The sequence below is a fragment of the Chlorella variabilis genome (genome assembly GCF_000147415.1).
Source record: "Chlorella variabilis unplaced genomic scaffold CHLNCscaffold_14, whole genome shotgun sequence".
Classification (NCBI taxonomy): domain Eukaryota; kingdom Viridiplantae; phylum Chlorophyta; class Trebouxiophyceae; order Chlorellales; family Chlorellaceae; genus Chlorella; species Chlorella variabilis.
The window spans coordinates 663,590-673,148 of NW_005435074.1; the positions used below are offsets into that span (position 1 = coordinate 663,590).

The 9,559-nt window shown below is 69.3% G+C and overlaps 4 protein-coding genes across 4 annotated transcripts in view; 3 read left to right on the top strand and 1 right to left on the bottom strand.

Annotated features, from left to right (window-relative positions):
- Nucleotides 1-1,917: 1,917 nt before the first annotated feature.
- Nucleotides 1,918-3,727, top strand: CHLNCDRAFT_135664 (hypothetical protein; the record flags this gene model as incomplete). The annotated part of the gene is made up of 6 exons (XM_005846237.1): nt 1,918-2,158; nt 2,252-2,569; nt 2,670-2,784; nt 2,980-3,081; nt 3,278-3,383; nt 3,497-3,727. The coding sequence occupies 6 exons, from the start codon at nt 1,918-1,920 to the stop codon at nt 3,725-3,727; spliced, it is 1,113 nt and encodes a 370-aa protein (XP_005846299.1).
- A 170-nt stretch (nt 3,728-3,897) lies between these two features.
- On the top strand, nt 3,898-5,573 carry CHLNCDRAFT_24794 (hypothetical protein; the record flags this gene model as incomplete). The annotated part of the gene is made up of 6 exons (XM_005846238.1): nt 3,898-4,003; nt 4,234-4,380; nt 4,554-4,663; nt 4,820-4,958; nt 5,168-5,295; nt 5,481-5,573. The coding sequence occupies 6 exons, from the start codon at nt 3,898-3,900 to the stop codon at nt 5,571-5,573; spliced, it is 723 nt and encodes a 240-aa protein (XP_005846300.1).
- Nucleotides 5,574-5,753: 180 nt separating this feature from the next.
- Nucleotides 5,754-8,379, bottom strand: CHLNCDRAFT_135666 (hypothetical protein; the record flags this gene model as incomplete). The annotated part of the gene is made up of 7 exons (XM_005846413.1): nt 5,754-5,815; nt 6,014-6,544; nt 6,681-7,040; nt 7,225-7,280; nt 7,411-7,559; nt 7,724-8,195; nt 8,333-8,379. The coding sequence occupies 7 exons, from the start codon at nt 8,377-8,379 to the stop codon at nt 5,754-5,756; spliced, it is 1,677 nt and encodes a 558-aa protein (XP_005846475.1).
- Nucleotides 8,380-8,494: 115 nt separating this feature from the next.
- The window catches only part of CHLNCDRAFT_31755 (hypothetical protein), a 2,959-nt gene continuing 1,894 nt past the window's right edge, over nt 8,495-9,559 (top strand). Inside the window, exons 1-3 of the mRNA XM_005846239.1 lie at nt 8,495-8,713; nt 9,144-9,242; nt 9,434-9,559. Of these exons, the coding sequence (XP_005846301.1) occupies nt 8,564-8,713; nt 9,144-9,242; nt 9,434-9,559 (375 nt within the window). The 5' untranslated portion in view covers nt 8,495-8,563. The remainder of the gene's footprint in view (nt 8,714-9,143; nt 9,243-9,433) is intronic.

A 9,559-nucleotide genomic window follows, 5' to 3' on the forward strand; every position in this document is an offset into this window, starting at 1 on the left:
CCCACTCGCCCATCTCTTCCCTGGCAAACAGGCCTGGCGCTGCACTGCGGTGCCCACTTGGTCTTTGCCTCATGCATCCTCATCCTGCTGCGCGCCTCGCACGGCCTGGCCGTGTATGCGCGGCGCCGCGAGCTTCTTGTGGGCGCCGCCATCGCCCATCACGCCTCGACCTTGCTGAAGCTCGGTGAGCCCTGGGCTGACCGGCTGCGGCAGCGTGCCGAGGGCTTGAGGACTTGCCGGCCTCACCAGGCACGGCACTCGGCGAGTGGTGCATTGGCCGTGCCCCAACAGGCTCCGCTCCAAGCGCTCCCATGTGCAGTGCTCAGCGGCGGGCTGGACCTGCCCATGCACCATGGCGGAGGCGCGCTGTGGCTGCTTGTCCTGCTGCTGGGCAGCGCACCTACCTTGTGGCCTGTGCTGTCCAGCCGCCACCGCTCCCTCCTCTTTGCCTACCTCCTTCCCGCCTGGCTCGCCATTCAGCCAGTAAGTGCATGCACCAGCGTGTGTGCTGGCCCGCCATGTAGCTGCCACAGCTGTGACCCTCGCGGGGCGGGCGATTCACCCACTCACACACTGGTGGCAATGTTGTGGCATGGTGCGCTGCAGGTGTGGCTGAGCATGCGCTGCCAGGGACTGCTGCAAGATGCGGGCTTGCAGGTGGCGCTCTCAGAGCTGCACCGGTGGATTGACGCGGCGCAGTGAGTTGCGCTCGCTGGCGGCTCTCATCGGCTGCCTACTGCCTGTGCATGCTGCTCAGGAGTGTTGCGGGAGCCCATGCCCGCCGCGCCTGCCCCCCCTGCTGCAGCGGCGCTTCAGTATTCTCTGCCACTGCCCCTCAGCCTCTCACCTCCGCCCAGATGTGCTTTGCCATCAATGCCTGGGCGGTGCTGGCGGCGGCGCTCGCCCGGCTCCTCCTCCACAAGCGCGGCGGCCAAGGCGCTGTGTGGCTTCCTGCACGGCAGGGCCAGGCCCAGCCAGATGGCGCCGAGGGAGAGGCGGCCCCCGGTGCTCCCCCAGCCTGGTGGCCAGCCAACAGCCACGGCATGCACATGTACATGCTCAGTTGCCTGCTGTGGACTGCCATCACAAACCTCACCCCTTTGCTCTGGGTCCCAGCCAGCTGCTAGATGCGGCGGGACCAGGCAGCCCCACTTTCTCCCCCTTGACACTCACTTCAGTTTTTTTCAGAGAACTGGCACTTCCCCTCCTCCAGTCCGCCCTTGAATCAGAACGTTTGTGGCGCCATAAATGTTGTCCGTGTCTGGCGCAGCCCCAAGACAGGTGCTTGCATGTGTGAGCAGACCTTTGGCTTGGAGCCTGCCCCCCGGTATTTGTCTTTTCAGCCTGCCTCATTCATTCCTGTCTATTCACATATGTCACTCACCATCACAAGCCTCCACGCGCTGGAGGCTCTTGCGCTGCATACTTGCACCCATTCATCCACTTGCACCCGTTCATGCCATGACAACTTTCTTGATACCCACTGCATGCTGTGCCCCCTCATCTACCAGCTCACTCCCTAACCCTCACCTGCAGTTTATGTTTGGAACCCCTGCTCTGTTCATAGGGCTGCCCCGTGGCCAATGTTGACATGGCGCCCGCCATGTCGGCGGCAGTGTTGTAATTTCAGCCCTTTACACACGCCCACTCGCATGGGACATCGGAAGTACATTCCAGCTGAGAGTTCTGGACCTGCCTGCAGCAAACCTGAAGGAACATGAATGTGGGGGCCATAGTATGCCAGTCGCTGCCACGCGTATAACGCCTTGCGCGGGGTGCACATCGCCTCTAGCTGGCCACCAGCCAACACGCCGACACCCTCGGCAGCCAGCCGAGCAGGCTGACCAACGGCGGCGGAAGGGCGCCAGCGGTGGCGGCCGAGAAAAGCGAAGACGAGTAGGGGCACCCAGGCGCCACATGTCGCCCCCAGAGGTGCAGCCAGCACGGACTGGGGGCAGCCCGCGCATCGGCAGCGGCAACAGCAGCGGCAACCCTCGCCGGGGCACCGATGGCAGCGTCAGGGCCAGTAGCAGCGCACACGCCGACGGCGGCAAGCTGCCTGCCGTCGATTGGCAGCCTGATGGGCTGCCACGCCTACCCGGCCATCTCCAGTACGACCACTATGTTCCACGCCGCCACTGCCCCGTGTGCTCCCTAGGTAGTGTCGTTCGCCCCACCCGCCACTGCCTGCCACGCAGTGCCAGCCCGGCCTCACCTGCACTCACTGTGCTGCCCGCGCTGGCTGGTGCAGGGGAGGGCGATGCGCATGAGCCGGGGGGCGTGGCATCGCACGCCTACACCCTGCTGCCGCCCGCCGCGCCGCCGCCGCCGCCCCGCGCCATCGACCGCCACGGCCGGGCGCTGCTGGACTCGCTGCGGCGGCCCAAGCAGGCGCCCCGCTGGTGGGGGCCCCGCCACGCGGCCAGGCAGCAGGCGTGGGGCGAGGCGCTGGAGAGCCAGGCCATGCACTACGCCGTCATCTCCCTCACCCTGCTGGACCTCTCGGTGGTGGTCACCGAGCTCATCCTGTCCTCCATCTTCATATCGCACGAGTCCATACCGCATGCAGGTGGCCAGGGGCAGCCCGGATGCGCTGCTGGGGCGCCGCGCGGGACTGCTCCCGCCGACACCAGCTGCCTCGGCACGAGTCCTTGCTCCCTGGCGTGCAGTGCATGTGGCGGAGGAGGCGCTGAGCTGGACCAGCATCACGATCCTGTGCTGCTTCTGTGTTGAGCTGCTGGCCAAGCTGGCCGTCTTTGGCTACACCTACTTCACGCGCAGCAAGTAGGCCCGGACGGTGGGGCGCTCGGTCATGACTCTTGAGCGACCCCGGCTGTCCCCTGGGATGCTTTCCCCCTTGATGACTGGCTGTTGGTGTCTGTCGGTGGCAGGAGCACGAGTGGGGGTAGGCATCGGGGGTTCCCCTGCTGGTCGACCCGCTGCCCGCCTAGCAGCCTCCCGCACCTCCCTGCATTGCAGGTGGCACCTGTTTGATGCGGTGGTGGTGGTCAGCTCGCTGGTGCTGGAGCTCAGCCTGCACAACGTGGCGCGAGAGGTCGCCTCCCTGCTCATCTTCTTCCGGTCAGGCCGGCAGCGGCGGCGTGGTGCTTGTGCCCTGTGCTGCCAGCAGCGTCATGCAGGCACGCTTGCTGGCGGGCTGTGGTGGACCCAAGTGGCATCGCCTGCTGCCATGGCCAGCACACAGCGTGGCGTTTCAGCCCCTGGCGCACTCGCCGCGCTCCGGCACGCCGACACACGCACACCTGTGCACGTGCAGGCTGTGGCGCCTGCTGCGCGTCATGCACAGCGTGGCCGAGGCGATGGAGCTTAACCACGAGGGGGAGGTGGAGAGGCACCACCGCCTGGTGCACGGCCTGCAGAAGGTGGGGCGTGGGCGGCTGGTCTCTGCCTGGCCGTGGCGGTGTGGTGTCATTTTTGTGGGCATGCCTTGTTGCCAACCCTTGCCTTGGTCCTGCCTCCCATGCTGCCCCCGCAGGACCTTGCACTGGAGCACCGGCGAGTGCGGCAGCTGGAGCGCGAGGTGGAGGCGCTCAGCACGGCTGCGGCGGGGGCGGGGGTCGATGTGTCTGCCGTGCTGCGCCTCGCGGCGGCCGCCATGTCGCAGCCCGAGCCGATGCTGCTGGCAGCCGAGGCGGCAGAGCCAGGCAAGGCGGCGGCGGCGGGAGGAGGCGGCAACGGCCCTTCTGCCAGTCACTTGGATGTGTAGCAAGCCCCTGCACAGGGCCGCCTGTCAAAGAATCATCTACTTTGGGCCCTGCTGCGTGCGCTGTGTGGCGTGCCGCTGTGCGGCCGTGGCGGCCAGTGTGCTCAAGCATGTCGGCCAGCCTGTGTGCATATTCCTTCTGGTTTCCGGCAACTCCTGTGAGCTGCACCACCATGGGCGGCCTGGATTTGAGTGAAATAGACACTGGCGACTTGGTCAGGGAGGTGCAGCGGAGGTTGGAGTGCCTGTCCAAGCCCGAGAAGCGGCTCATTCTGATCGGTGCGTGGTGATTATGTGGTGTGTGTGCGGGGCGAGGGGAATGCGGCAGAGGACGCCCACTGGCAGGCTACTAGTATGCAGTTGGAGGCCGGTGGGCCTGGCAGCCTCCACAAACACTCACACAGAACATGCACACGGCGATGTTGTCCCCCGCCGGCCCGATTGCCAAAGGTTCCGGCGGAGCACCGATGAGGCATGCTGGCTGCGCTGACTGCTGCCCCCGCCTGCAGGCCCCCCCGGCTCGGGCAAGGGCACCCAGAGCCCCATGATCAAGAACGAGAACTGCCTGTGCCACCTGGCCACCGGCGACATGCTGCGGGCGGCGGTGGCGGCCAAGACGCCGCTGGGCCTGGAGGCCAAGAAGGCGATGGAGGCGGGTGAGGCCCCACCCCAGCGTGTCGGGGGGGTGGCAGCGTGGCGGCACGCAACCCAACAGCAGGGCGCAGCGGCTCGGCCCCTCCACCAGCCTGCCTGCCGTCCGCCCGCACCGCTGCAGCTGGTCGAGGGGCCCCACTTGCGGCGCTGTGTGGCCGCCCCACTGCCCTTGCAGGCGCGCTCGTGTCGGACGAGATTGTGGTGGGGCTGATCGAGGACAACATGAAGAGGCCCGAGTGCCGCACCGGCTTTGTGCTGGACGGCTTCCCGCGCACCGTGGTGCAGGTGCGCCTCGCCGCGCTCCCCCTGCCTGCCGTCACGTGGCCCCCCTGCCCTCCCTGCCCGCTGTTGCCCTCCCTGCTCGCCTGCCGCCACCGGCTCCCTCCCGGCATGCCCCTGCTCCACCCCTCCCCTGGCCTGCCGCGCCCCCCGCTGCCGCAGGCCCAGAAGCTGGACGAGATGCTGCAGCACAAGGGGCAGACCATCGACAGGGTGCTCAACTTTGCGGTGCGTGACCAGCTGCTGGTGGACCGCATCACGGGGCGCTGGGTGCACCCGGCCAGCGGGCGCTCGTACCACGGTGAGCGCCTGCGGGGTGAGGTGGCAGGAGGGAGGGGGGGACGTGTGGATGGCAGGGGAGGGCAGGTGCAACGGGCAGGTGCTCGGGGGAAGGTGCTCATGGTGCGATGCCGCCGGCTGTGAGCGGATGCCTGCGCCTCGCCTCACGCCCCTCATCCCCCGCCGCCTCGGGCCCCGCCCGCCCTCCCCGCCCTCCCCGCCCTCCCGCAGAGAAGTTTGCGCCCCCCAAGGTGGCGGGGGTGGATGATGTGACGGGGGAGCCGCTGGTGAAGCGCAAGGACGACAACGCGGAGACGCTGAAGAGCAGGCTGTCGGCGTTCCATGCGCAGACGGCGCCGGTGCGTGGCACGGGCGCACGCGGGGGCCGCGCGGCGGGGCCGGGGAGGCCGCGGGGTGGGAGTGACAGTCGCGCGCTGGCCCTGCCTGCATGGCGCCGGACAGTGGCTTCCTGCCTTCGCTTCTCATCCTGTGCGCGCCTCATCCTGTGTGCGTGCCCCCCTGCCCTGCGTGTGGGCCCCCACAGGTGATTGCCTACTACAAGGAGAAGGTGGTGCACATCAAGGCAGACAAGGCGCAGGGGGAGGTGGCGGGGCAGGTGCGCAGGGCGCTGGCGTGAGGGGAGGCAGGGAGGCACTGCCCCCTCACCCCCACACCCACACCCCTCCTCTCCCTTCCCTTCTCCAAACCGAGCGTTGTCAGGGTGCACGGCACCGTGCGTTGTTGAGTTACACAGCAGCTTTATGACGTCCGACAGATTGTGACAGAACCGAGACGAGCAAGGAGGGGAGCACGGCGCTCAGGTGCTGGCAGCCACCGCCTCTGCGCCTCCTCCGGCGGCAGATGCCAGGTCGAAAGGATCTGCAGGAGGGCAAGCAGGCGGGAGGCAGGCCACATGGACGATGCCGTCCTGTCAGCACCTCACACACTTGTAGGAGGAGGGGCGCGGTGAGGTGCGCGTGCGCCAGGGCTGTGCGGCCCAGCAACCATACACAGCGCTTGGGGTGCGGGCATGGGCACAAGCATGCCGCCAGGTGGCACCCAGCCCAGCCCGCTCACCGTCATGCTGCAGCCGGGAGAACCCTGCCCCCGTTGGCGGCCTGGCCTGCTGCCGCGTCTGCTGCTGCTGCTGCTGCCTGCTGCTGCCGCCGCCCGGCTGCTGCGCACCCGCTGCTGCTGCCGCCGGTCTTGCCGCCTGCTGCCGGTGCTGGGCCTGCTGCTGGGCCTGCTGCTGCTGCTGCTGGGGCAGGAAGACAAAGTTGCGCGCCGCCATGGATGGGTTGACAGTGATGCGCAGGCCGCGCAGCCGCTCCTCCACCGCCTCCAGAGCGGTGGGCGCCGCGGCGCCGCCGCCCTGCGCCGCCTCGGCCGCCGTGGCGGCCGCTGCCGCGCGCGCCGCCGCCGCCGCGCGCGCCGCACCCAGCTGCGCATTCAGCGCGGCGTCGTCGCCGCCGCCGCCGCCCGCCTGGCCGGCATCCAGTACCACCTTGCGGCCCAGCAGGTCGACGGTGACGGTGACGCGGCGGCGCCGCGCCTCCTCGGCTTCCGCGGCCTCCCGCTCCCGCTGCTTCAGCACCGCGCGCTCCTCGTCTGCGGCAGCAGGGGCGGCGCGGGGCAGGCGGGCTCGTAGCACGGCACTTCCTACCCTCTTCTTCTTCTTCACACTTTTCCAAACACGACTAGTGCTGCTTCATCACCCCATCACCATAAAAAAATCGGGGCGCACCCGTGAGCCACGCGTTGGCATCAATCTCGAAGAAGTCGCTTTGGTCATCCAGCACCGTGGTGCGCGCAGCAGACGCGCGGTCATACCCCACCAGCCGGTCCTTCAGAGCCACAGCCTCCGCGGCAGCAGAGGCAGAGCCGGCGGCGGCCGCCGCGGACGCGCCCTGCTGCCCCGCCTGCTGGGCGCCTGCCGGGGGGGCCTGAGCGCCCGCTGGCGCAGCGGCCAGGCCCGCCTGCTGCCGCCCGTCGCCGCCACCCGCCGCCGCCTCCTCCTCCTCCTCGACGCCGCCAGCATTGGTGGTGCCGTCTGCGTAGCGCAGCGCCACGCGGCGGCCGCAGAAGGAGCACATGCCTCCCGACTCTGCAGGCGGCGGCGGCAGCGGGCTGGCCCATTGCGGCTGAGGCCGAGGGTGCTGGGGCTGGCACGCGTAGGCAGGCGAGGCAGGCAGGGGGCGGTCAAGCCAGCTGGCAGCACTGCACGCGGCCGGCGGCAGCTGCCCCAGCCAGGCAGGCAGGCGATGGGCGATGATGCTCATGCCACCCACCCAGGAAGCGCCGCGCCTCATCCGACGCGGACCGGCAGTCGTGAATCTTTCCGCACCTGTGATTCGGAGGAGGGTCATAGGCAGGGGCAGGGTGTGCCCGCTGGGTGCGCTGCGGAGGATGCGCATGCACACCCGCACCAGGGCGCTGCGCGGGCGCTGGGCAAGGCAGGGGCGGCGGCAGCTCACCGCAGGCAGTTCACCACCGGCCGCTCCAGCCGCTGCGCGCCGCCCGCCTGCCCGGGCCCGCCGCTGCCGCTGCCGCCGGCCCCCGCAGCCGCTTTCTTCCTGGAAGGCTTGACGGTGGTGCGTATGTTGCGCCCCATGTCCAGCACAGGCTGCGGGGCAGGCAGAGGGGCGCAGACGGCGGCGGCGATGGGCGAGGGGAGCCCGCGCACGAGCAGGGCAGGCGGCCCAGCAGATGAGCGAGGCCAGCCAGCAGATGAGCAGCCTACCGCTGCCCCCTTGCTGCCGCTGCTACAGTTTCAACACCCCCACCTACCTTGGGCTGGTCAGCCTGCGGCGCCGGCTCCGCCGCCTGCGGCGCGCTCCTGCCGCTGCTGCCAGGGCGGGAGCTCGCCCCGCCGCCGCCGCCGCCACCGCTGGCGGTGCTGGGCGCTGTGGCATCGCGCGGGCGCGCCTGCACGCCGGGCGGCATGCCGCAGAACTGCTGCACCAGCTGCCGCGCCTTTGGGTTGCCACCCATGTAAGCTTCCACTAGTCCCTCCACGTCCTCACTGTTGGCAACGGCGGCGGCCACCGCGGCAACCACCGCCTCCGTGGCCTCGACATCATCCCACCCCAGTGCCTTCTGTAGCTGCTGCCGCAGCCATGTCTGGTTGCCCTGGCGCCCTGCCATGACAGGCTGCTGCAGCGTGGCGGGGGAGAGGGGCGACAGGCACACAGACAGCGGGCGCAGTTCGGTGGCGGCGCTGGCGGGTGATGGCCGCGTCCGGTGCAGCATGGCAGCGTCGCTGCGGGGGTGCCAATGACATTGGCCGACATGCGGCAGAGCAGGCAGCAGGTCAGGGCCGCCAGGAGCGTTGGGAGGCCGTGCACTCGGAGAACTATGGGCAAGCGGTGTGCGCACCTCTTTCGCCACTTTAGGTACCTGTCCAGAGCGTTCAGCTGCTGATGTGTAGAATACTGCTGGGGCATGCCGGGGCGCACCAAATTGGACAGGGGGGATGGGGGGATGCAGGCCGAGCTGGCAGCGGGCGCTTCGCACTTCCATACGGGCGCAGCGTGCTCCACACGCCGTCATTCCTGTGTAGGTCTCTGGAACACAGAGAGACCATCCCACTTGCACTACGCCTCCCCGCGATCGGCGCGATTTGTAGCAATGGCCGACGAAGTTATGCTGCCGGCCGCTGGTGAGGCGGAGGAGCAGCCCAAGGTCACCAACGGCGTGGAGCATGAGGCTGGCGAGGAGGTGGACCTGCTGGAGGAGACGGGCAGCGATGCTGGAGGCTCTAGAGAGGAGCGGGTCGTGGTGAGTGCTAGTTACACGGATCGGAACGTGGGGATGGTAGGGGAGGGCGGCATGCCGGCCCATGCCGCCTGCAGCCTTTTTGGCCCGACAGCTCTGCAAATCTGGCCGAACCCCACCAATTTGCGGCGCGTGGCCCTACGGCTCGGCCTGCCCAGACTCCGGCAGCCGGCGTGCAGCCCATTCCCGCAGCAGCGCCGCGTGCTGCTGGTACCCTATGGCCGGGCCGCCGGGCCGGCGCCGTCGGTCGCGCCTGTGCGCCTGTTGCTCGCCTGGCAGCCTCCAGCTCCTGCTCGCAGCAGGCTCGCTGCGCGCAGACCTTCCACAGCAGAACCCTGGCCGCCTGGCTGATTGGCTGGCTGCAGCAGGCAGCCATCAAGCACCCAACGCCCGCCGAGGAGACGCCGCCGGCGCCCGCCCCGCTGCGCCGCAGGTCAAGTTTTTGGTGCCAAATGTGGCGGCGGGCAGCATCATCGGCAAGTCTGGCGCCAACATCACCGAGATCCAGACGCAGAGCAACGCCCGCATGCAGGTGTGCAGCCAGGTGGTGGCGCGCGGAGCGGCCGGGCCGTCGCCCCGCCGCCGGCTCGGCGCGAGCAGGCACATACACGCATCGCTGTGCGCCACATCGCGCCGGCTCCCCGCTGCCTCGGCCGCCCGCCCCCCCTCCCAGCCCTCCCTGCCTCCCCCGACCGCCTCCCCTCCCCTGCCCGCGCGGCGCAGCTGTCCCGCGCCAACGAGTTCTACCCGGGGAGTCCCGAGGGCCAGGACCGCATCCTGCTCGTGTCTGGCACCGTCAACCAGCTGCTGACGGCGCTGCACCTGGTGCTGTCCAAGCTCAAGGCGGAG